At 53.2% G+C, this 23,072-nt stretch overlaps 9 protein-coding genes and 1 non-coding gene across 10 annotated transcripts; 3 read left to right on the top strand and 7 right to left on the bottom strand.

Annotated features, from left to right (window-relative positions):
* The first annotated feature begins 9 nt into the window (after nucleotides 1-9).
* Nucleotides 10-115, top strand: BD324DRAFT_t11. Its single transcript has one exon. It is a non-coding gene; the product is annotated as a tRNA-Arg (tRNA).
* Nucleotides 116-340: 225 nt separating this feature from the next.
* On the bottom strand, nucleotides 341-3,608 carry BD324DRAFT_588413 (oligopeptide transporter 2). Its single transcript, XM_022013764.1, has 4 exons — nucleotides 2,609-3,608; nucleotides 2,142-2,571; nucleotides 1,938-2,103; nucleotides 341-1,901 (listed from the first exon to the last, which is right to left on the bottom strand). The coding sequence occupies exons 1-4, from the start codon at nucleotides 3,405-3,407 to the stop codon at nucleotides 561-563; spliced, it is 2,736 nt and encodes a 911-aa protein (XP_021872093.1). The 5' UTR covers nucleotides 3,408-3,608; the 3' UTR covers nucleotides 341-560.
* A 50-nt stretch (nucleotides 3,609-3,658) lies between these two features.
* On the bottom strand, nucleotides 3,659-6,046 carry BD324DRAFT_619840 (hypothetical protein). Its single transcript, XM_022015215.1, has 16 exons — nucleotides 5,995-6,046; nucleotides 5,933-5,957; nucleotides 5,848-5,896; nucleotides 5,433-5,813; nucleotides 5,348-5,396; nucleotides 5,268-5,314; nucleotides 4,895-5,236; nucleotides 4,853-4,861; nucleotides 4,797-4,809; nucleotides 4,708-4,762; nucleotides 4,604-4,674; nucleotides 4,431-4,570; nucleotides 4,156-4,397; nucleotides 3,887-4,120; nucleotides 3,790-3,848; nucleotides 3,659-3,756 (listed from the first exon to the last, which is right to left on the bottom strand). Exons 1-16 carry the CDS (start codon nucleotides 6,027-6,029, stop codon nucleotides 3,711-3,713), a joined length of 1,797 nt encoding a protein of 598 aa, XP_021872092.1. The 5' UTR covers nucleotides 6,030-6,046; the 3' UTR covers nucleotides 3,659-3,710.
* Nucleotides 6,047-6,356: 310 nt separating this feature from the next.
* BD324DRAFT_619835 (general substrate transporter) lies at nucleotides 6,357-8,449 on the top strand. Its single transcript, XM_022015214.1, has 14 exons — nucleotides 6,357-6,499; nucleotides 6,536-6,667; nucleotides 6,702-6,763; nucleotides 6,798-6,910; nucleotides 6,949-6,964; nucleotides 7,001-7,152; nucleotides 7,189-7,256; nucleotides 7,291-7,450; nucleotides 7,490-7,590; nucleotides 7,626-7,799; nucleotides 7,833-7,955; nucleotides 7,988-8,106; nucleotides 8,140-8,331; nucleotides 8,368-8,449. The coding sequence occupies exons 1-14, from the start codon at nucleotides 6,444-6,446 to the stop codon at nucleotides 8,415-8,417; spliced, it is 1,518 nt and encodes a 505-aa protein (XP_021872091.1). The 5' UTR covers nucleotides 6,357-6,443; the 3' UTR covers nucleotides 8,418-8,449.
* BD324DRAFT_649549 (coagulation factor 5/8 type domain-containing protein) lies at nucleotides 8,434-9,330 on the bottom strand (the record flags this gene model as incomplete). The annotated part of the gene is made up of 1 exon (XM_022018010.1): nucleotides 8,434-9,330. The coding sequence occupies one exon, from the start codon at nucleotides 9,328-9,330 to the stop codon at nucleotides 8,434-8,436; it is 897 nt and encodes a 298-aa protein (XP_021872090.1).
* Nucleotides 9,331-9,748: 418 nt separating this feature from the next.
* Nucleotides 9,749-12,524, bottom strand: BD324DRAFT_577767 (OPT oligopeptide transporter protein-domain-containing protein; the record flags this gene model as incomplete). Its single annotated transcript, XM_022013278.1, has 3 exons — nucleotides 9,749-11,234; nucleotides 11,274-11,955; nucleotides 11,993-12,524. 3 exons carry the CDS (start codon nucleotides 12,522-12,524, stop codon nucleotides 9,749-9,751), a joined length of 2,700 nt encoding a protein of 899 aa, XP_021872089.1.
* A 296-nt stretch (nucleotides 12,525-12,820) lies between these two features.
* BD324DRAFT_619831 (xylanase) lies at nucleotides 12,821-14,561 on the bottom strand. The gene is made up of 7 exons (XM_022015213.1): nucleotides 14,008-14,561; nucleotides 13,904-13,971; nucleotides 13,747-13,868; nucleotides 13,638-13,711; nucleotides 13,301-13,602; nucleotides 13,198-13,265; nucleotides 12,821-13,159 (listed from the first exon to the last, which is right to left on the bottom strand). Exons 1-7 carry the CDS (start codon nucleotides 14,287-14,289, stop codon nucleotides 13,038-13,040), a joined length of 1,038 nt encoding a protein of 345 aa, XP_021872088.1. The 5' UTR covers nucleotides 14,290-14,561; the 3' UTR covers nucleotides 12,821-13,037.
* Nucleotides 14,562-15,000: 439 nt separating this feature from the next.
* Nucleotides 15,001-16,719, bottom strand: BD324DRAFT_649546 (general substrate transporter; the record flags this gene model as incomplete). Its single annotated transcript, XM_022018009.1, has 2 exons — nucleotides 15,001-16,512; nucleotides 16,597-16,719. 2 exons carry the CDS (start codon nucleotides 16,717-16,719, stop codon nucleotides 15,001-15,003), a joined length of 1,635 nt encoding a protein of 544 aa, XP_021872087.1.
* Nucleotides 16,720-17,989: 1,270 nt separating this feature from the next.
* On the top strand, nucleotides 17,990-19,846 carry BD324DRAFT_577588 (major facilitator superfamily domain-containing protein; the record flags this gene model as incomplete). The annotated part of the gene is made up of 13 exons (XM_022013267.1): nucleotides 17,990-18,137; nucleotides 18,172-18,202; nucleotides 18,237-18,254; nucleotides 18,286-18,346; nucleotides 18,381-18,569; nucleotides 18,602-18,718; nucleotides 18,752-18,802; nucleotides 18,841-18,883; nucleotides 18,921-19,106; nucleotides 19,142-19,201; nucleotides 19,235-19,261; nucleotides 19,297-19,458; nucleotides 19,494-19,846. The coding sequence occupies 13 exons, from the start codon at nucleotides 17,990-17,992 to the stop codon at nucleotides 19,844-19,846; spliced, it is 1,446 nt and encodes a 481-aa protein (XP_021872086.1).
* A 53-nt stretch (nucleotides 19,847-19,899) lies between these two features.
* Nucleotides 19,900-22,057, bottom strand: BD324DRAFT_607752 (general substrate transporter; the record flags this gene model as incomplete). The annotated part of the gene is made up of 13 exons (XM_022014082.1): nucleotides 19,900-20,041; nucleotides 20,078-20,191; nucleotides 20,230-20,284; nucleotides 20,322-20,575; nucleotides 20,613-20,667; nucleotides 20,707-21,122; nucleotides 21,162-21,197; nucleotides 21,251-21,336; nucleotides 21,375-21,416; nucleotides 21,509-21,569; nucleotides 21,610-21,647; nucleotides 21,692-21,714; nucleotides 21,754-22,057. The coding sequence occupies 13 exons, from the start codon at nucleotides 22,055-22,057 to the stop codon at nucleotides 19,900-19,902; spliced, it is 1,626 nt and encodes a 541-aa protein (XP_021872085.1).
* Nucleotides 22,058-23,072: the final 1,015 nt, after the last annotated feature.

Below are 23,072 nucleotides of genomic sequence, written 5' to 3'. Positions count from 1 at the left end.
CGATTTTAGGCTCGGCTGGCCCAGTGGTAAGGCATCTGACTTCTAAGGCGTTCTGTTCGTGTAAAGCGACGTCCCGCGGATCAGGAGATCGAGGGTTCGACCCCCTCGTCGAGCTTACCTCCTTTTTGCTGTTGTGAACATTGGGGCACTCTAGACATGCATTTTGATGCAATCTGAACGAGAATTGGACGAGAATTGGACGAGATACGGCGGAAAATGTGGTTTGGGATATTTCGGCCGCGGTTATTATTTTTGCTTCCGTTTATTTTATTTTTCGGCGTTGTGGCACTTGGGGAGGTAGCAGGAGCGGGGGTATAGCATTGCTGCATGGCACGTTGAGGTCTGAGACCGCCATCGGTACCTCAGAAGAGGAACCTATACGGAGAGAGAACAAAATACATTCCAAATAGTTGTAATCTTCCTTCGTTTTATCGTTACACGAGCCCCAGCCGAGCGGAAACTTGGCCACGTTTCTTCGATCACTCGTCACAGCCATCTGTCTCGCTCCACTCAAGTCGTCCCTCGTATCATCACCGCCCCCCCCGCTCCGCTTGGGAGGCCTAGAAGGACATCGGATACTGGTCCGGGGGTAATCCAAAGTAACCCGTGTCCTTTGGGATAGCCAACAGCGTCGCGTTCTGATTATAACTCTGGTAATCCACGCCCGCCTCACTGACAGTGTTGCCCCACCACTCGATCGAGTACCCCTTTCCATGATTACCCATGGCAAAGATGAGTGTCTGAATGATGCCGGAAATGGCGACACCGAGATCGAAGCCAGCTTCAAGCAGATAGTTGTACTTTTGCCACCAAGCCGAATAGTGATGTCGGATGTACTTCATGAACGTGAACGAGATGTAGACACCCTGGGTGCTGTACGACAGGTTGGACCCTCCGGTCCAATTGACCCATCCGTGCAGGAAGATGGCGGGATCGACCCATCCGACGAGTTCGACGGGCTTGAAAAAGAGACGATTGGTCCACGTATACTTGTGTTCTGACCATGTGAGTCGTGCCCGCTCCCTGATGCCAGGTCCGTAATGCTCAGTGAGCGCCCAGCCGGTACCGACCACGGCCCCGAGCAAGAATGTCCATGGCAGGATGGGATAGAGCTTGAACAGGTTACGGACACCGAATCCACCGTACATCTGGGCGAGGGCATACTGACCGTGGACACCGGCGCATACCATATGCTGCTTGTTGTCCCAATTGCAAAACGAGCCGACCTGGAAATGGTCAATCATCCAGTTGGTCAATGCCAGCCAAATGAACGTGTTCAAAATGACCGAGAGGATCTGGCCTCTGAACATGGCCCTTGGAGGGATCTTGGCATAGTGTCCAAACTTGAGATCGTTGATAAAGTTGTCTGTCTGCTGGCCAAATTGCGTCCCATACATCAATGCCACCATCAGCCCGCGCGGATTCCCTGGTAGCCACAGTCCAGCGAGGACGAGGAACAGAATACCCCCGTCCATCCTCACGTTGGCATAGGACTCGATGACGACTGAGGGTACGAGGAGCAAGATGTGGAAGAGCAGAACCGCGAAAAGAACCCAACCGGGCAAGAGCGTCGGCCAGGCGAGCGTGGCGATGAGTCCAAAGCCGAGACAAACGACGAGGACGCAGAGGTACCACCACTCGGGAACTTCCTTGTACTGGGCCATCATGCGCGAGTGGGGATCGTTTTGACCTTCGTACACGGATTCTCGGTGTCGCAAACTTCTCCAAATACCGCCAAGAGCCATCTGGATCTGAGGGAAGTATCGGGTGATGATCAGGGGGATCGAGAACATGTACCAGAGATACCAACCGACCTCGGTGAAGAAGGCGGCAGCACTCCAGTATGGCGGGCCGTATGTCTTGTACTTGTCGAGGTCGACCTTGAAGTCGGATCCGAGCAGCTGATTAATCAGTCGACGAATGCCTGACATGCTCACCTCTGACGTGTTGTATGCACCTCCAACGTTGTTGAACAACTGGTTCGAATTGATGGGCATGTAAGCCGCCCAGTAAGAGTTTGTCCAATGCATGGCGATGATGATGAGTCCAGCTGTCATCTGGCCAAAGTATTGTTGAATCGTCGAGAACCACGGAGTCGTAAGTCTATGTGATCAGCGGAGGTCCGATGGTCTCTAACTCACGTTCCGGTTCCCGCAACGTTCCAGTCAAATGTGGCGAGCGGGTTGAAACCCATTCCGCCATAGAAGCCTGTGATGATGCCCAGGGGATAGTTCTCAGGAGCAATCCAAGTCATCCAGTTGAACGCGTGAAGTGCCTGGAACAGCGTATTGGGTATCCAAAAGTAGATGAACATGGCGCCAAAGGCGAGCATGAAGAAGTGGTATCTCGAGATCTTCCAACCGTTGATGGTCTCTTTCTTCTCAGGCACGACTAGCGCTCTGTTGAGAGCAATTTTGGGCAGGATACCAGGCCAGATAGCCTGAGGCGGGTAGATGACCACACGGCGGACGAGACCGGCCAGGGAGAATCCAAAAGCCTGGAGGGAGATACTGATCAGGATCTCGTAGCCCCAGCTGACCCAGTCGAGTCCAAAGAACTGAGGGAGTCGTTCTGAGGGTCAGCAACGAGCGTATGACTTAAGACTCACGAGTCAGGATCAGGATTTGGGCAGAGCCTGCACCATTGACAATCGTGAATAAGATGGTCGAAAAGCATTGTTCTTTGAATGTCCAAGGACCAGGGTTCAGTGGCAGTTCCCACTTGCCGAGTCGGATGGTCCATGCGGGGACGACGCGAGCCCAGAAATACCCACAGGGTGCGAGGAGTAGCTGCATGATGAGGGACGATAAGCCAATGGCTGGTTGTCTTTGAGAGAAGAATGTGTTCAGACCCGTAGCCCCAGCCATGAACATGAAGCCAAGCGTGTATGATCTTATCGTCTCAACAGGGATCGTGGGATCATCAAACGGCTCAGTGACCGATCGAACCTCGGGATACGGCGAGTGATACTTGAGAATAGCAGCTTCAGTCCTCGTGTCAAAGCTCCAGTCGTCCTCGGACATATCGCAAGCCTTGTACCCCTCGACCAAAGCACGAAGCTTGCTCATGGTCCAAGGGGGGAAATTTGGGTCGGCCTTGTGGATTTGAATCGCCTCCACGAGAACTTCGAGGGCCTCCTCGTCTGTCATGCCGATGACTTTTTCCATGATCATCTGAACATCACGAGCTGGCGCAATGTCGTCCGCTTCGGCCTTGTGGCCATAGCGCTGCCTGAGCTGAGCGATTTGCTCGGCTGTGAGCTCGTGATCCCTGGAGCCTTCGATAGTCTTTTCATCTGCAGGGTTGATGTCGAGATGTGAGTCCCCGTACAAGATCTTGTCCTCGTTGTCAATCGACACCGGACTGTCTGCTGGGAGCTCTTGGACGTGCTCAATGTGTCTAGGCATGATGGTTGTTGAGGGAGAGAGCCGGGTAGGTCAACGCTGTCTTATATCTCACGGCGGGCATTGGAGCGGAACGATGCCGTCGAGTGGACATGACTTTATTCCAATATTCCCGTTTTTTGGAGGATCTATTCTCCCCACCCGGGTCCCCGGTCCTCTTCTGCTACACGAGGACGTGTTCACACTAGTCTCATTATGGTTCACTCCACGAGAGTTGAGGGCCCCCCCGTCCGCACGGTCGTGGCGCCGGAAACGCTTAATTTCAGGCAGATTACATGCGTCAATTCGGGCTATAATTAGACCGAATTAACGAGGGCCAAGAACAACAGTTGGGGACACAAATAACGAGGACCTGGTGTGAGATTCGTCGATGAGGTGAGCTCACCAATACTGCCCATCTGGGTCTGGCAGCACGTCGTCGAAATCGGACGGCACAATGTCCATCTGCTCGTCAGTTCCTGCCATGATGCCTTTCCCCCCACCTCCGGTCCTGCGGGATCGATGAACTCTAAAACGCCCAGCCCCGACTCTGCTTCCGAAGGAATATCCAACGTAAGGCTTCCGGACAATTGCGCCGTGACCTTGCCGAGGAAACGCGCGACAAATGCCACGGGCAAGGTTTGGTCACCGGTCCGGTCCATCGCACAGCATTGCTGTATCATGGATAGATCTCGAAAGATGGAGGCCTTTTGGTGGGGGAGGAAGGAGGAGAATGACTACGGTCAGCGAGCATTTTTGGTGGTCGTCTTACGTCGAGCAAGAGTGAACCGAGTGTAGAGAGCTGGACAGCTGCAGTGTCCTGCAGGAAAACCAGGTCTTCCGAATCACCCAAGACACTTGTCTGTTCGGCTAGCCGGTGCACCAGATCGACAATCTCCTGTCTGCGTGCGGCGTCTTCGCTTGACAAGGACCCGTCGAGCAGCAAAAAGTAGACATCTATCAAGGCTCGGATATCGTACCATTTGAGAAAGGCCCGTTCCGTGGAGCTCATCGCTGCGTGTCAGTCATATCGGAGATGCTACCCACCCGATTCCTTCTCAAACCACTTTTCAATGTGCTCAGAATAGTCCTTTCGTATCTGCAGTAGTATGGGTTTTTTGAGATCACGATTGATGAGATGCGCCTCTCGTTTGATTTTGACAAGCATGAGGTGGCTCCCAGCAAGCCTACCTATCAGTCTCATCGACAAGGGCTCTCACTCTATCGAGCTTGCCAAGTGCAGGTCGATGGACCGAGAACTATCCGTGGCTTCTTGAACCCAAACGGCGGCCTGGTAATGAGCGAGATTGTGCGAGATACCTACATTCATGAACTGATCCTCAGATATCGTATGGGGGAGTCCAAAAATGTCAGAATAGCTGTCATCAGCGGCGCCTCCCCTGGCTGGCTCACGTTCCGTCCATGCCTGAAGGCGGGACCTCAGCGTTTGCTCGCACGCTTGTACCTACAAGACAAGCCTGCTGTCAGCCTCGGCACCCGCGAACACTCACAGAACCACGTCCTCTCCCTGTCTCGTACCAGTGCCGCCTCCTCGGGGTCCGCTGGTAGCGGCTCCTGTCTAGGAATATGTAGACCGAGCTGATGAGACAGCCTCACTGCGATGCCGATATTGACCCATGCTGACTTGTCCACTGGTGTCTTCCAGAACACCAAGAGGATGAGTGATTGGACCAGATCGATGGAGCAATGACCTGCAAAGATTGACCGAAGCAAGAGCGTCTGGCAGTGGCTGATGAGAGCGTCGTATAGCTCCTTGCGAAAGAATTTAGCTGCAGCTGCCATGATGGTGGTGAAGAGCAGTGACGACCTCCGCATAGACGAGAAATCGTGGACTGAATAAGCTACGTCTCGAATGTGCCTCACTTGCCGGGTCCAGGAGCCCCACCATAGGATTGAGTCGCTCCATGAAACTGCCGTCAGATTGTGCTACCCTGCCCACTCACGAGATGAACAAGACGCCCGCTTCGACTGCACTGAGGAGATGGCACGCGACTTTGATTCAGCAGAAAGCCTCATAGTAGCACTCACCAGGATCTTGATAGTCCGACAAGGTCGCCGTATGCTGCTCTACGCGTTGTCCAGTGGTCTTTCCGGCCTTCGCGTGGAATGGGTCTAGCTGGCCGGACATGTCCACATCGACATGGCGGTTGATCCCGCTTGCCGTCACATTGGATCGAGCAGGACTCTGTTGGGTATCTGACACCCGAGCCCACTCGCGAAGCGATGTCGTTGGACTCTGCCACTGACTCGGTCCCGAAGTTCTCGCACGAAGTCGATCCGGTGGATAAGCCACAACACGCTCTGCTGGTTGCGACGGCGGATCTTTGGGCTCTTGTCGCGCCGAGCCTCGAGGCGAGATTTCGCCTCGGCGTCGTCGCGCCGGATACTGGCAGGTCAGACCGTTTTCAACTGGGCGTTAGCCATGTTATGGGACCCCGCATACCGCATCTTTGACAGGATGTGCCTGAGTCGGGGACAGGAACGCAGCGAGACTGGGGACTGAGCCGAGTGCGAGATGGGCTACCTACCTTGACTGTTCGACAGTTGGTGCACCTGATCAGTCAGTCCGGCCCTTCACTGCTGCACTCACGCCAGCCGTCTGCGCAATGGCTCTCGTCTGTGCATGTTTGAGTGAAGACTGTTGACGGCGGATGGCAGCCGGGTATTGATTGGCGTTTCGCCGAAATGCCCAAAATCTAAGCGGCGGAATGATGGTGGTGGCAGTCATCATGAACCGTCCAGACTGGCAAACGCATAGAATGGTGTGGACAGGTAATGGACGTCTTCTGCTCATTCAGTCATGTCTGGAGGTCCATACTGGCATCTCGCATACACACCGCTGATGTCTCTGCCTCAATCTCTGTCTGGGACTCATTGGCTGTCTATGAAATATAAAACCCCAAAGTCAATCCGCCGAATCAGATTCGGCGAATCTGTTTTCTCCGCGGAGCCTCGCACCGTCTCACGGCGACATGAACGTCATTAAATACCCAGCACATGGGCTCATGAGAGCCCCGCATCAAAACATCCCCCCTTAACATGGTCGGTCAACTATCCCCTAAGCTCTACACGTTTCTCTGTGCCGTATTCGTTGCGTAGGTCCGACGTCGTATCTCGCTGAGCTCTTTCAGGAGCGGTGCAGGTCTATTCGGGTATGATCTCGGTGTCATTGCCTATGTCCTGGCGGCACCCGACTTTGTCAAGACTGTTGACACGACCAATGCAAACTATATCGGGTTCATAACCTCGTCCCTATTGCTAGGGTAAGTCATATCTCCTGGGAGGAGCTGAAAATAGTGCATTCGTCGGAACCATTCCAGCCTCCTATGCTGCCGATGCCCTGAGCCGACGGGTTGCTTGTGAGTTGACATCAGCGCTCAGAGCTAATCTCAGTAACCATCGCTGGATGCATCTTTATTGTTGGAGGAGTCATTCAGACTTCTACTCAGAACAAGGAGCAGATGATGGCCGGCAGATTCATTGCCGGACTGGCGATCGGACAACTGGTGAGCGGAGACTCCTCAACAGCCACTGACATCCTCAGGGTGTATTGGTCCCATGTATGTGAAAGACGCGTACTCTCCGCTCATCTCCAGTGTACCAATCCGAGATCGCCCACCCATCTAACCGAGGACAATTGACCGCCTTGTTCCAGCTGTCTCTGGGTATAGGTGCGTTTGTCGCCGGATGGATCGGTTACGGCTGCCAGCAAGGTGCGATGGGAACACAGATCCAATGGCGGGTTCCAGTGAGTCTGGCTTTCGCGTGTGAAGCTGATCCAAAGCTCGCATTCCAAATGCTTCCCGCTATCCCCATTGTCTTGTGCCTCTTTGTGCTCCCGGAGTCCCCAAGGTGAGCGGAATCGATGACTTGTAGCTGACAACAGATGGTTGATGATCAAGGGCCGTCCCGAGGAGGCCCTCGCTTCTTTGGCCAGACTTCACTCTCGTGGCAATATCAACGACCGTTTGGTCCAAGCTGAATTTGCGACCATCTCGGCCAAGTTGGACGAAGAGCAGGAGATGGCAAGCAGAGCATGGACAGTGGTATGTCCAGTCAGCAAATGATCAGTGCTGAAGGACAAGATTTTCCGAGACGGTGCCAACTTGAGAAAAGTGTTTTATGGAGTTGTATTGCAGTTCTCAGTCCAGATGACTGGAGTCTCCGCCATTCAATACTATGCCAAGTGAGTGCTGTCATGGGATGTGGCTCACCTTGTAGCACAGTGTACTCCTCCGTCGGGTTCGCCAAAAACGCTCTCCTCATCAATAGTCTCAACAATGTTAATGGACTCGCAGCCGAGGCGCTCTGTGTTCTATTCCTTGACCGAGTCGGACGCCGACCTCCACTCATTTATGGCAATTTGGCAGCGAGCGTCGCTTTTGCCGTAGCAACGTGGGTGAAGCTCGATTCGGGAGCTGACAGCAGTGCCATGGCAAAGCAATTTGCCACCGGCGGAGGCACCAAAGGCGAAGGGTACGCCTTTGTGGTCATGATCTTTATCTACAACTTTGTCTTTTCCTTCTGCATCGGACCTCTATCCTGGGTATAGTGAGTGAAATGAGGTGCTTGGCTGACCCTAGCCCCGTCGAAATCATGAACACTGCCGTCCGAGCAAAGGCCACGGGTATCACCACCTCTGCCTCGTGGCTGGCCAATTTCATGATCGGCCAAGTTACTCCAAAAGCATTCGACTCGATCGGTGAGTAGCTCTTGAGGCTCTGCTAAGAGCTAGGCTGGAAATACTACCTCGTTTTCACCATTTGCTCCATGACCAATGCCATATTCTTCTACCTCTTCTTCCCTGAGACCAGAGGAAGGACGCTCGAGGAGATGGACGAGTTATTCCGAACCATGAAGCTCATCGTACCTCTCGACAAATCGGCAGAGCGGGTGGGCAAACATTCGCGAGAGGAGCAGCTCGCAAGTGAGTGGTGGTTTGGAAACTCCGCTGATCAGTCAGTTGCGGGAGAGCTCAAGCAAGAAGTCGAGGTTCAGCACGAAAAGTTATAGCGATGCATTGGTATTTCTAGCCAAACACGGCTTCCAAAGCCTGTGCGTAGGTTTGATATGAATTGTTATTGTAGTAAATGTCATAGTCGTTCCACAATCCTCCCCCAGCAATGTTGGACCCATACGTGTCTTTCCACTGTTGCATCTGAGATTGAACCTGAGCCGGGGTGTTACCATCCTGTGGCTTGTCGGTGTTGGTGACCCAGAGCAGGGGCACTTGTGGCATGCCGACCTCGAAAGCCCAAAGTCCCGGGTCATTACCCTCCCCTCCATCATAGCATTGGAGATAGGATCGGTCGTAAAGGTTTGCATCATTGATGCCCTGTCCAACTTGTGCCCAGAAGAATGTGTTGGTGTAAGGAGCCGTGGTGAACTTGTACCCGATCTGTCCCAGCATCTGGGCAAAGGCAACGGTACTCGAGACGTCATAGTTCTCCTCATCGTCGTCATTGATGGCATCTAAGTTCCAGGCGGTCTTCAAGGCTGCAAAGTTCTGGTAGAGTGCGGTGTCTGGGCCAGTTCCATTGGCCTCGACCATGGCTTGGATTCGTTGCCAGAACACATTGCCAGAGACGATGGTGATCTCGGTCCTGTCGATGGTAGTAGTGCCGGTTTTGTAGCCGGTGACAATGTCGGCGAGCCCAATGTCTTCGACGTAGACACCTCCGTCGACCAGCAGGACGGGGTTGTCATTCTGACCCTTCTCGTCTCCATAGTAAGCGAGCGAAGCATTGGCAAAGATGCCCAGTTGAAACATGATCACGGTGTCATAGCCGGCAGTCTTGATAGCGTTGGCATCGGAGACTCGAATATCGTTGAAGAGCCACAGCTCCTTGACACCGCCGCTGTCCTGCCTGCTGACGGGGACTGCAGCTGCTACAGCTAGAAGTGGGAGAGCGAGGAGGGAGAACATGGCTGCGTTGGTGATGCACCATGTCGTGTCTTATCAGTATATATACGTCTAGCCGTGCGCCGAACAAGCTCCACTAGCGCCAAATGCATCAATTAATTTGCGGCTCGGAACTGGCACATGGAGCGTGCGACGAGAGCCCATGGAGCAATTTCGGGGTTTAATTTATGCCATGTGTCAATCGAGATGACGGCGGCGCCTCTGCCGCTGGACTGGGGCTCATTGGGGCCTGTTGGTTTAGCTGGGCTGATCGAAGTGACTACGGAGACCACCGCTGTGCATGAATGTGCAAGGCGTGTTGCCCGATGCCGTCTTCGCCGATTGGACAATTGTCGGAGAGATGATACATGGGACACGGTGATTGATTGCATCAAATGACACCACGAGATCTTCAAACGCGAGTCCACCTTAGCTGCCACACCTACCAATTCTCCGGGTACTGATTCCTGTCCAAACCAAAGTATCCCTTCTCAGGCAAAGGTAGATACGCGACCTCACTGTTGTACAACTTCCAGTCGTCTCCGGCCTGACTGATGGTATTTCCTCGCCATTTGAAAGACACACCCTTACCAGCTCCAAAGCTGAACACGAGGGTCCCGATCAGACCCGAGATGGCCACACCGACGTTGATACCTGCGAACAAGAGATACGCGTACTTCTGCCACCAGGCGGTGTATCGTCTCTTGAGGTAGTACTGGAACAGCCAAGCGATGTAGATACCGGTGGTAGCATAGGTCAAGTTGTTGTTACCTGACCAATTGAGAGCGCCAGACAGAGCGATGGCGGGGTTGAGCGTTCCGAGGATTCGGCCACCCGTCGTCCAGATATATCGGTCGAACCACGCGAACCTGCTCGCCTCCATGCGTCCCTTGATTCGGTTGTGGAGACGTGGGAGACCATACTCCCCGGCGATCCAGCCCACACCGAGTATGCCTCCAAGCCAGAAGCACCAAGAAAGCTTGGGGTAGAGCTTGAACATGTTGTTGGTCCCGAATGCGCCAAACTGAATGACTGATGCATAGACACCGTGAGGACCAGCGCAGACCATGTGCTGAGGGTTGTCCCACTGACAGAGCGTCGAATCGCTGTTAAAGAACGAGAGGTAGACTTGGAGAATGGCACAGTAGATGACGACGTTGATGGCACAGGCGATGACATGTCCACGGAAGACGGCTCTTGGGGGCATGCGGGCGTAGTGGGCCATCTTGAGGTTGTTGGTGAAACTTCCCGCCATAACTTCGAACGCGTCACCGAGCATGAGCAACATGAGCTGGGGCAAGGGTTCACCAGGGAACCAGAGACCGGGCAGGACCTGCCAGATGGTTCCAAGCTGAATTCCAGTGTCGGCGATGGATTGGATAATGACCCATGGGACAGTCAAAAAGGCGCCAATGCCAACAATAGCGAGGATCGTCCACCATGGCGTCTGCGTGGGGAAGGCACAGACCGTGATGATGGAGATGACAAAGCCAAAGAGGAAGAGGATGGTGTACCACCATTCCGGAGCCTCGGGGTACGCCAGCATCATGCGAGTGTTTCCATCTGTGAACCCATGGTAACCACTTCGCCTCTTGACAACATTCATGACGACACCATAGTAGGCCTTGACAATCTGCTCGCGGTATCGGATGAACACATAGACAATGCTGAAGGTGTAATACATGAAATTTGCGCCGGTGATGAAGAGGTTCGAGATGGAATAGTATGGGGGGCCGTAGTCGTTGTACTTGTCAATGTCGACCTGGAGCTTTTCGTCAAGCACCATGCTAACATTGTAGGTCTTTCCCTTGTTGTTGTAGATACCGTTCGAATTGATCGGGAGGTAGCCACCCCAGGACACGTTGGCAAAGTAGAGGATGATGATGATGACGCCAGAGATGACTCGCATGACGAATTGCTGGAATTGGCTGGGCGGCGTCAGTGATGTTCACTGGGGATGTACTCACGCAAAGAATGGCACGTTCATGGCGCCACTACCGGAGGTCAAAGGGTCAAACGTGGAGATGGGGTTGAAGCCCATGCCCCCGTAACCGCCAGTGACGACGGCTAGCTTGATGTTGTTGGGTGCTATCCAAGTCATCCAATTGAAGATACGGAGGGCGCCAAAGAATTGGTTCGGAATCCAGTACCAGACGATGAAGATGCCAGTGGCGACGAGGAACGCATTGAAACGACTGATCTTCCATTTGTTGATCGTCTCCCGCTTGTTGTCCGAGCTGATCAGCGTTCTGTTCAGCGCCAGAGTGGGGAGTGATTGTGGCCAAACTGCAGTGGTAGGATACACTGTGAGTCGTCGGAGGATACCTGCCATTCCCAACCCGAACAGCTGATTGGCCCATGCGAGAATCAAAGCGTAACCAAAGGTGACCCATTTGAGTCCAAAGAAAGCAGGCATTCGCAAATCGAGAAGACCTGTAAAGTTGCCGATAGTGGAGGCGCCGCCAAAGAAAATGGTCGAGAACAATTGCTCCTTGGCCGACCACGGTCCAGGATTCAGTGAGTGGCGTTTGCCACGGAAAGTGAATCCCCAGTCTGGCAAAAGGAGAGCGAGTCCTCGTCCCATAGGCACAAGCAAGAGCTGAACAAGCTGACCGGGAATACTGATACCAGGTTGACGTTGTGAGAAGACTAAAGTCAGTGGAAAATCCTGGAAGGGATCACCCACAAGTGTTCACCGCTGTCACGACGCAGACCCACAGGGTTCCCAAAAGGTACGCTCTGAACGTCTCGCATGGCTCATCCACATCGTCATAGGGGAGTGTCACTGCTCTCACTTCGGCATAACACGACCAATTGTGGAAGAAACCGGCCGTCTTGCAAAGTTGGTAGCCCCAATCGTTTCGATCAGTACCAAGAGCTTCGGGTCCTTCCAGAAGCGACCGGCACCTGGCAAGAAGGTTGTGGTCAATGGTATAGTCCTGGCGATATGCCTTAAGGCCGTCGACAAGGACGCCCTTGGCAGCGTCCTCCTCTAAGGTCAAGACTGCATAGGCGGCTCTCAGAGGATCAGTACCGGGAGCCAGGGTCTCGGTGCTGCCATCGTGATGACCGGTATACTCGGCAACAAACCGCTCGATCCACTCATTGGGGGGCACCCACTCGCTCTCGGAGGTTACAAAGGTCTTGACCTCTCCGAAAACGTCGTTGGGTGTGATGACCTTCTCTTCGGACACGTCGTCTGAGAGATGTTCAGACATGGTGGCGGAATGGTGGGAAAGGGATATCCTGAGACTGAGTATATATGGGTCCAGCAGGATTCCGCGAGATCAGGCGTCGTAAGCGAATTGTACGCCGTTGGGGCCGACATGGTCCAAAATACATCCAAAGCAGTCACGCCCGAAACTTTGGGCCCAAAGCAAGATAGCTTCTTGGAACGGGCGTCGTAAACGTGACGCCACATTAGATAACGTGGCGTCGAACCAAGATCCGCACTCCTCTCCGCCGCGATATCGTATCGCGGGGAACCGTAACGAAGAAATAAAGTCGACGAGGCACACATTGAACTGGACGGGAATAGGGTTTGTCAAAATGGTGAGGTCCGCACATTTCGCTCCCCCCCTATGCTTCGCTTATTTATAAATGGGCTAAATTCCCCTCTTCACCACGCTGAATCTCAAATTGAAGCATAGGAACGAGATCCATGTGCACTCTGGATCCTATTATTAACGTTTGTAAACCTCAATACCTGTGTCTCCGGCCAAATCGCCTTTTTACAACGTGTCCTGCACCGCGTAAAACGCAGGTTTGGGCTGGTAAGTGAATCCGTACAGATCTGCCGCACCGTATCCTGCGAAGACGCCGGGAATCCAGGAGAAGTAGTCTGCAAAGCCCCCTACGAATGTCAAGGAGGTTCACCCGGTCAAAACTCACAGACTGTGACTCCCGGGCACTTTGTGTTGTTGAGACAGACGGACACGACTTGAGCATAGTCCTTTGCCCTGGTTATTAGCATTGCAGTTTCTCTAACACCCACTGAATCTCGAGCCATGTAGAATTTGCAATGCCCATGTTGTTCACCGGAACCCGGACATCGAGTTCGGTAATTGCGACGTCGAGGCCGAGATCTGTGAACTGCTTCATGGACTCCGCGATGTCGTCGGGTGTCTCGCCGCCGATAAAGTGAGATTCAAAGCCAATTCCGTTGAGTGGCTTGCCAGCAGCAAGGAGGCCTTGAGCGACTTTGGCCATGGCTTGGGATTTATTGTTGACGCTTTCAATGTTGTAGTCGTTGATGTAAAGGTTGAGATTGGGGGCGGCAGCATGAGCATAGTCGAGCTGAGAGTGAGCAGACGATGATTGAATCGACTCACCGCAATGCCGAGATAGTCTTCGCCCAAGACATTGTACCACACGTTTGACTTGAACGTGCCGTTGTCGTTCAGTGCTGCGGGTCAGCTCGAGTCCGTAAGAATGACTCACGCTCGTTGATTACGTCGAATGCATACAGATCGTTCCCGTAACGACCCAGTACGGCGTCTATGTGGCTCTTCAAGACAGACTTGAGCTCGTCAGGGTCGGTGATGTTGGTCACGTATCCGGGGCTGAGAATCAGCGCGACTGGATTCCACGTGCTCACGTTTGCGAATCCCAACAAAAGTTGTGTCCTCGCACGATAGATCCCGTCTTTTTCGCATGGGCAATGATCTGTCATCAGCAAAAGTTGTGGCAAGGTCCGCTTACGAGATCGCTTCCGGTCCAGTTGAAGACATTGGGCTCAGGTTGAATGACAGACCATTTCATCTCATTTTCGGGAGTGTATTGGTCAAACTCAGAGTCCAAGACCGGCGTGAAACCCTCTGCCGCCATATAGAACGACTGGTAAGCCGTTCCAAAGTACAGCTTGCCAGATCGCTCTGCAAGAGAAGCGAGGGAGCATTGCGAGTTATTCGTGGATGCACATTCCCAGCGTTTAGTAGGAGCTGCGCTCACGAGCGGCGCGAGAAGGGCGAGGAGGAAGAGCATGGTGTTCTGGAGATGACATGAAAGCTTACATCGAGACCTTATATGAGGCTCCTGCGAGAGACCATGTCGTCCGAATCTGTCCCGAGAACTGACCGGGATGCAGGCCTGGCAATGTCGACTCACGGGGCAAAAAGGACGCTAGTGCGATTCTTAAATTGGGTCAAATCCCCCGAGCGGGCCCCGCCTACTGAAGGCAGCAACGGCATTGCGAGAGAGGGGCTTCTCACCGGAGTGACAGTGTAAGCTGCTCCGCTCGATCCTATGCATCGGTGAATATCCATGTGGCATATCGCTTCGTGACGAGGCGTGTGACCTCCTGAGCTGTGACGCTCAGGTCGATCTGAAGACAGACAATGGCCCCAAGCATCGGGTTTGGAGTCTCGGCAAGAATAACAGTCATAAGGATACGGTCGTGCATGCGGTAAAGCAGTCAACGGTGAGAATAAAATGCGCAAATCGCATCTGTACGAAGTATCCGATCGAGGCAAATCATTAAGTGGTCTGGCGAAGGGTCTGATACACATATTGCCTTGCGGTGCGAGCCTGCCAGGGTGCGTCCTGGATTTAGCTTCGGCCCGTACTCCGCTGGACATAGGGTGAATGACCATCGAGATCATCAAGCGCCTCGACGACAGCATGACCTTTATTGAAACTGGATGTAGGGAAACCACAGTAACGACCATACATTCAAATGACACTTTCAGACGCAAATCATACGGCTGCTTTCTCCTCCATCTCGTTACCCGACGACTTGTCATCTTGAGCGGCAGGAGCGATTTGAGTGCGTGCAATCTCTTCTCGAGCCTCTTCTCCGTCGAAGATGGCGGCAATCTCTTCCAATGGAAGGGGTCCGTTGGGTCCCTTGGTCTCGATGATGGTGAAGTAGAGCCAGACGAATTCGACAGCAATCCAAGCGGCGTAGATACAGTAGTACTTCCACCTGAGCACGGGAAGGGCAATAGGGTTGACGTATTGGTTGAAGACCAAAGACAGATTGACACATTCTTGCATAACGAAGAGACCCTTGGCACGAAGGTTGAAGGGAAGGATTTCAACAGTGTAGGCAACGAGGAGGGGCGACATGGCAATGTTGTAGAATCCATAGTAGATGAAAAACATTGCAACAACAGCGTGGCCGGCAGATGTTCGCGCGTGGAGTGTGACGGGAGGGTCGACTTGAGTGTAGAGACCAGTGACTGGAGACTTTTCGTACAAGGCAGCCGCAATGGTGATGGCAGTGTAGGCGACACACATTCCAGCGGCCGAGGTGAGCCACAGGGGTCGACGACCGAGTCGGTCGACACTGAGAGCGCCTCCATATGCAGTGATGACGTTCCACAACTGCAAGAGACCGTTGATGAGATTCTCAGAGGCGTGCGAGGTGATACCGGAAGAGACCAAAGCAATGTTCAGATAGTATGACAAGATACCGTTGCCAGACCATTGGGAGAAGAAGGCGTAAGGGATAATGGCGAGCATTCGTCGGCGATTTCCCTTGGTAGCAAAGAGACTTCGGTAAGTAACGGTCCTGTTGATTTCCTTTTCGATGTGGATAGCTTGTCGGATCTCTCGTAGTTCGAGCTCGACAAGGGGGTCGGTGTCGTCACCGTTGCAGTGGTATTCAGTGAGGACTCGGTGGGCCTCCTCAAAGCGACCTCTGTCGACCAACCAACGAGGCGACTCTGGGATAATGAGGAAGAGCAGGAGGATTTGAAGGAGTGACGGAAACCCTTGGATGAGGGAAGGGATTCGCCATGACCAAGTGTTCGCGATGCTGAATGTACCGTAGGTGATCCACGCCGCAAGAATAGATCCAAGATACCAGGACGAGTTGTAGAGGGCAGTGATGGGAGCTCGGTGGGTCGGGAACGCCAGCTCGGTGATGAGGACTGGGGCTGCGAGACAAGCAAAGGCGAGACCGACTCCAATGAAGAATCGACAGATGATGAACATGGCGACGTTTTGCGAAGCAGTCTGGAGAATGACTCCGATGAGCATGACGGCATCTCCAATAGCCAAAGCACCTCGACGTCCGAACCGTTCAGATAAGTAAGGAGCGAGAGGGAGACCGACGATTCCTCCAATGGATTGGATGGCGTTGAAGACACCAAGCACCGATCCGTGAGGGTGATGGAAGAAGACTTGCCAGTTCTCGACAGTCTGCAAACCGTTCATCATGGAGCCATCGTAACCGTTGTTCATGGACGTCATGACGAGAAGGAACTGTTGGTTGACCAGTCAGCTTGAGTATGCGTGTAGCTTCCTTCGATCGATCGATCGATCGATCAAGAGAGGGAAGTGACTTACCAGCAGAGCATTGAGCTTGAGATAGTGTCCCTTGTACCATTTGATGTCTCGGTTCTTGAGGATCTCATTGAGCTCCTCTCTGTACTGGTTGGTGCCGCCATCGACTGGTCCTGCGTGCTCCATGGTGAATGTATGGGATGTATGGGTAAGAGGGGTGTGGTGGGGAATCCACTAGGAGCTCCCACCCGACCCTTTTAAGTATCTCATCCCCGCCCCCTTCCTCTCGCCCCCTTTTTGGAATCAGATGATGCATGCCCATCTGGGTTGGTTAGGGTGGTGGGTGGTGTGTGTGTGCCATCGCCGCATTCTCGGTGAATTGGAAGGGATGTTTAATTTTTTTCTAATTATTTGAGCCGTGGTGGAGAAGAATAGACCACCCAAGAAAAGTGGCCGATGCAGCCCAATGCAAAGACGCAGGTGGCAAAACTCTCCAAGGGAGGAGGAGGAGAGAGAGAGAGAGCAGAGGATAGCAGAGAGGCGCAGGCGGGTGTTATGTCTAAAGACCCACGGCCCGAAGCAATAATGGACCGACCAGGAACTTGCAAACAGCCTGTGGCGGGAACGGCAATCGGTCAATAAGAAGGAGTATTCATGTACGATCGCACGCAAAGAGCAAGATGCTGACCGAGTAAGCTGCTTCCCTCGGGTCATAAAAGTCGCCAAACTTTGGTCCAAACTCCGAGAGCTCGGGTGAAATAGATCTGGCAAGGTACTGATCGCAAATGCCCAAGTTCCGGTGGACATGATGATCTGGCAGTCGAGATCACATCTCGGGAAGTTTCTTCCTTTTCGGAGAGCTGGTCGATACTACTGTCTCTGAGAGGGTGACAGCCGATAGAGCCAGGCTCGTTGGTACTCATGACGCCCTTTTGCACCTTCTGAGCGGCTCGTGATGGTATAAGTGAGGCAGCGCCCACCGACGAGAGCCCCAAAGGGCCCCTGTACGACCGCGGACAACGAGGACACACTGAAAGAAGCGGATGCTGGCGGTCTACGCTTACATAGCGGGGCATTGACATTCACCATGAACTAGCTACTGATGGTCGTTACCTGTATCCCGCCACATCTGATTATCCTCGGAGAGCCGCTCCCCTGGTGTCCGAGCATACCGCTCACGGCGGCGTATTCTCGGTCGGTGGACGCACGACGTCATCTGTTCTCCAGGGTATTCGATGTGTCGTGAAAGCAAAGAGGTCAAGAATCTGAAGATGTTGATATATTCAGCAAGGCTGATTATATGCATGGCAGCGGTGAGGTGGGCTCTGCGAGATGGTCTGGCAACAACGCATGAATCATGCGGGCATGACACTGGTCAGCCATGGCTGCACCGACTTTCGGACATCGCCGCTAGTGTCGAACAAGCTTCTGAGGACCGGACTCATCATGCATCTTCATGGACCTCAGATGGAAAGCCATGTCCGAGATGACTGACGTTGCCGTCGCGGCTCTCGCGGCGGCATATTCTCCAGGATCAGATGACGAAAGGAACCTCGTCAGGAAGATCGATCTCAGAGTGATTCCTTGTGTCTGGGCTTTGTACAGTGGGTGAGGACCGACTGTCGGGTTGACATGCAGCATTGTCGTATCTGGATCGAGCGAATATAGGGTGCGCACAGAGTCTGGGACGAGCTGACGCTTAGAAATGCAAAAACTGGAGGGTGAGACCTGTATTGATCTCGCTCACGCTAGACTTGAAGATGACTTTGGCCTTACATCGGATCAATATTCGGTCATTCTCCTCGTCTTTTTCGTAGGTCTCATGACGCGCGTAGCCTGACCCTCAGATCAGTTATGTTCTATTTGAAGTCCCGTCGAATCTCATTCTCACAAGGGTCCGCCCTTCCGTATACCTGAGCGCGTTATGCGTGCTCTGGGGCGGTGTTGCGGCCTGCATGGCCGCTGCGAAGGATTGGAGACAGCTCGCAGCTATCAGGTTCTGCTTGGGCATTGTCGAAGCCGGTTTCTCGCCAGGGGTAGGTACACCTGATGGAGGCGCTCATTTCAGGTCGCCTTCTACTTGTCGAGCTGGTACAGGCGATACGAGTTGTCGAGACGCTTTTCCATCTACTACACTGCGACTGCGATCGCCGGAGCATTCTCTGGACTTCTCGCGGGTTTGATAGTGAGTGAGCTCATCATTCCATGCTGAGGCCAGACTCAACATCTTGACGGGAAGAGAGGCATCCAGGGATGGCAGTGGCTCTTTGTGAGTCAGTCTATGGTCGCCCCTAGGCTCACTGCTAGATCATCGAAGGGGTCGGATCGTCTTTCCTCGGTTGCTTCACTTGTAATATTCATTTTGCCTGCCGTGCTGAGATCATCAGGGTTCATCATGCCCGACTATCCCTCGACAACCAGCTGGCTGACTCAAGAGGAACGCCTGCTAGCAGCTCAGCGACTGGCATTTGACGGCCTCGCGAACACGCAAGGAACAGGCGAGAGGATAGAGTCTAGTAAGGCCGTGCGATTAGTCCTGGCGGACTGGCGAACGTGGATATTCGTCTTGATGTGTGCGTGGTGTGATGTGGACACTGCTCAATCCCAGATATGCTTTCAACAGGCGCACAGACCATCCAGTACTTTGTCCCGACGCTTGTGGGATCCCGTGAGTCCGTACGTAAGACTCCACTGATGACAGTCGGGTGGACGGGATATCAAGGGCAATGTGAGACTGGATCAAGTGCCGTCTGCTCACTTCAGACCACACTATACCCATCTACGCCGGAGCCTTTGCCTTCATCCTCATCTTCTCCTTCCTATCGGACATCTGCAGGACCAAGTGGATCCCAACCGCCGTCTGTGGGTTCGGAGGATGCGTCTTTTTCATCCTCACCGTGTCAGTCACCACACATCTCGCCCAATGTGAGTCTGCTCCACCGGCTCCGTCTGACTCGTAGACGTCTTCCTCATCTTTGCGGTCAGTTTTGTTTACGCCGTTTGTCCCCTCATCCTCATGTGGATCCCTAACGTCGTCACCTTCCCCGCCGAGAAGAGAGCCGTCGTCATAGCTTTTGTCAATTCGTTGGGCAACTCGGCTTCCATCTACGGCGTCTTTCTATGGCCAGCAAAGGACTCTCCTCGCTATGTTCCTGGCTTCGCAGCGACCACCGTCTGGATGTTCGTTCTCGGCTGTGTTGCCATGGTCATGCAGCGACTCGTCTTGTTGTATCCGCTCGACAGACCAGATTCTACGGTACCGACAACCGTTACACGAACCGATGTCAAGGGCAGTATAGACGAGCGAGTGTAAAAATACTGTACGATCGGGTTTTGGTGTAAAACAATGCATCCGACAACATATTCTTAAGCGAAATTCTCCTTGTTCGCGATCTGTCCCGAGAGTTGAGCCTCTCTGAGCTGGTCCTCAACAGATGTGACGGTAGTAGACCACTTCCAGGCTGGTACACCACGCTCGAACAATTCATCAATCTCGGCAGAGCATCGTCTGATCGTCAGCGAGAGCCACAGCGTCTTGGCTCACCCCTTGGTCTCTGGCAGGTAGAAGTACAGGAAGACGCAGACTGGGACGGTCAAAGCCGCCCAAATGAAGGAAGAGCGGAGACCGAGGGCGTCAAGAGAAGGCGGGACGGCAAAGCTAGACTGTCAGCTCGGATGAAGGGGCATGCAGCTTACACAGTGGACATTCCAAGAGCAGCTCCCCAGAAGAGACCAGCAGAGCAAGTCTTGACTGACATGTCAGCAGGGTTTGAAGCACATCCACTCACGTCGAAGCTGAGCGGAGGGAAGTTCAGCAGCCATGAGCCAGTACACATTTTGAGTAATGGTCTCTGCACCACTCCAGAGACAAGCGCAGGTGACAAGCACTCCTCCGACGACCTTGCCAGCCGAAACGTAGTAAAGACCTCCCATAATCCAGAGGGTGACGCAGACAACGATGAAACAGACGAGGACAGGGGTTCGACGGCCAATCTTGTCGGCAATGGCGCTGTAGACCGCGACGATGAAGAGGTTGACGATGCTGCATGTCAGCTCAAAAGCCACCCCTGAAAGCTCACGAGGTGATCAAGTTGGCCAAGAAAGGGTTGATTCCTCCGGCAATGGCAAAGAAGTCTTGACATTCAGCGTTTGATCAGGCATAGAATCACTCACAAGTCTTGAAGTTTCCGACCATGGATAGTCCTCCGAGCAAGATACCAGCCTCGAAAGCCATGACAATGACAGTTCGCTTCAGATTGCCGCGTCTGAAAAGATCCAACCAGCTCTCTCCTCCGCCTTGGAGGTCAAGCATCTGCTGTTCGTGTGAGAGCGTTCGCAGGATGACGGCGTATTCCTCCTCGACGTCATAGCCCGGAACACCCTTGTAGAGTCTATTAAGAGACTTGATGGCCTTCTCCTTGTTTCCTCGTCTTGCGTAGAACCAGGGGCTTTCAGGGAGCAAGATGATAGCGACAAAGATGATTCCAGCAAGGGGCCAGACGACGTAGAGAGGCTTTAACCAGTCGTAAGGGTACTTTCGGTTCATGATTTCGAGCATGAAGGCGAGGATGATCTGGAAGATGGATGACCTGACAAAGTCAGCGCGTGACAACCAGTCTGCGACTCACCAGACCGCCTGGAATGTGACCAAACCACCTCGAATTCTGATAAACGTCAGTGATCTTTTCCCGTGCGATTGTTGCTGAAGGCTCCTGACCTTGTAGGGGCAATTTCCACTGCGTAGGGAGTGACTGAGAGCTGTTCCATGGCGCCTGAGAGTCCACAGAAGAATTGACCGACAGTCTGGGGATGTCAAAACAGCCCAAAGACATAAAACTTACCCAGACAGCAGGAGTTCTCGCAATTGTCAGACAGACCATGCCCTGTAGAACAGTCAGTTCGGGATCCGCCGATTGCCGATTGCCGAGGAGATTTCCCACACTTATGGTGGCGTTTGGCGCGCAATCAAACTCACGATCAAGAAGGAAAGCAAAGACATCCAGAAGACAAAGACTCGACCGTAACGGTTGGCGATGCTAGAAGCAGTCAGAATCGGATTTGCAGCCACAAACTCACTAGGGAATGGTGGGAAGACACAGGAATTGACCACAGTTCTACACAATGAGCGCCGAGTCTCCCTATGTCCTTCTCTACTCACATACATACACTGCCAAGCGGAGACTAACACCGTCAGCTCGGCTCAGACACGCGTTCACTCACGCCACGTCGGCGACAGCTGCTGAACTCCCGTCTGGCCTGCCCTAGTACCAAATTGGTTTACGAATCCCTTGTTGACGACAATCGATCCAGCGACAGAGACTGACCATCCATCGAGCATACTCATGGTGTAGCAAGCGACACAGAAGAATACTGCTCGTCTGAACGTCTTCGCAGTCTCCCAGACGCCAAGGTTGTCGAAAGCAGACTTGCGGACTCCCTCATGATTGAGCTCCGTCTGCGCGCCTCCCTCGAGGATGGGCGCTTCATTCTGAATGATATCGGCTTTCTCGTCGATTTGAGACATGTTGATTGCGTAGTGGTGATGATGATGAGTGGTGGGACCTGGTGGGATCTGGACTCAGTCTTATAGAGGATGATCGTCAAGGATACGATCGTCAGAGAGCTTCAAATTCCCGTTCAGTTGCCCCGAGGGGGGCGTTGAGGAAACGGTAATGGAGCTCCATTCGGACCGAATACAGTGACCCTCAGCTACGCTCATGATCAAGATTTCGGTGCTCGGAGGCCGATAATGGGCTATTCCCGTCAAATAAACGCCATTTCGATAAAAATGAAGCGCCCTTGATCTTTTTATGATTGCCAATAGTGTAGTCAAAGCTCTGCCGCCCCGCGGGGCAAGGGTCCGATCGGATGGGTGAATGGACAACGCCGCTGCATTGGCCGCGGGGCGACCTGGGATCCAGTTTCTGTTTTGGGAGAAAAATTCGCATTGTGGCGAGTTAGGCCGGCGACCATAGAAGCAAACTGCTTTTTTTCTGTTTCCCTTCTTTTTCTGTCTGATTACCGTCCCGAGATCCAGGGCAAAGTACGTTAGCACGGCCGAGCCACCGACGCCTACGTAGGACAAAGCGATTCGATATCGGGTACTCCGAGGTGCCCCGAGGAATTGAGGTATTCAATGCAATACCACCGTCTAGTCGCAAGGAGAGACGAAGTCACACCGTCTTCGACGGTCCGAGCATCTTCTCATCTGGTCGATCCCTCTCTTACGCTTGCTTTCCGATGGTCTGCCAGTCTTGGAACGTCTTCGGAAAGCGATGTCGGGGTACGTAATGAAGTTGGATGGCGGTGGCACAGAAGATGGCTCTCAACGGCGAAGAATCTGAAAGGTCCACATTCATATTTATCAAATCCACTCGAGATTTTCACACAAGTGGGGGACCGGATCTACCCTTTGTCAAACACTGAGATCTACGAGATCCTTTTAAGGGGACTCGCCTTGCTTATTCCTGTGCCTTTGGTCCTGACCAGCCTAATAATATGTCATACTAGATCCCCGAATATTCCGATGATGTCTTACC

The sequence above is a fragment of the Kockovaella imperatae genome (assembly GCF_002102565.1).
Source record: "Kockovaella imperatae strain NRRL Y-17943 chromosome Unknown BD324scaffold_4, whole genome shotgun sequence".
NCBI classification, from domain to species: Eukaryota; Fungi; Basidiomycota; class Tremellomycetes; order Tremellales; family Cuniculitremaceae; genus Kockovaella; species Kockovaella imperatae.
Note: the sequence above shows the minus strand (reverse complement) of the source record. Positions and strands in the feature narration are given on the sequence as shown.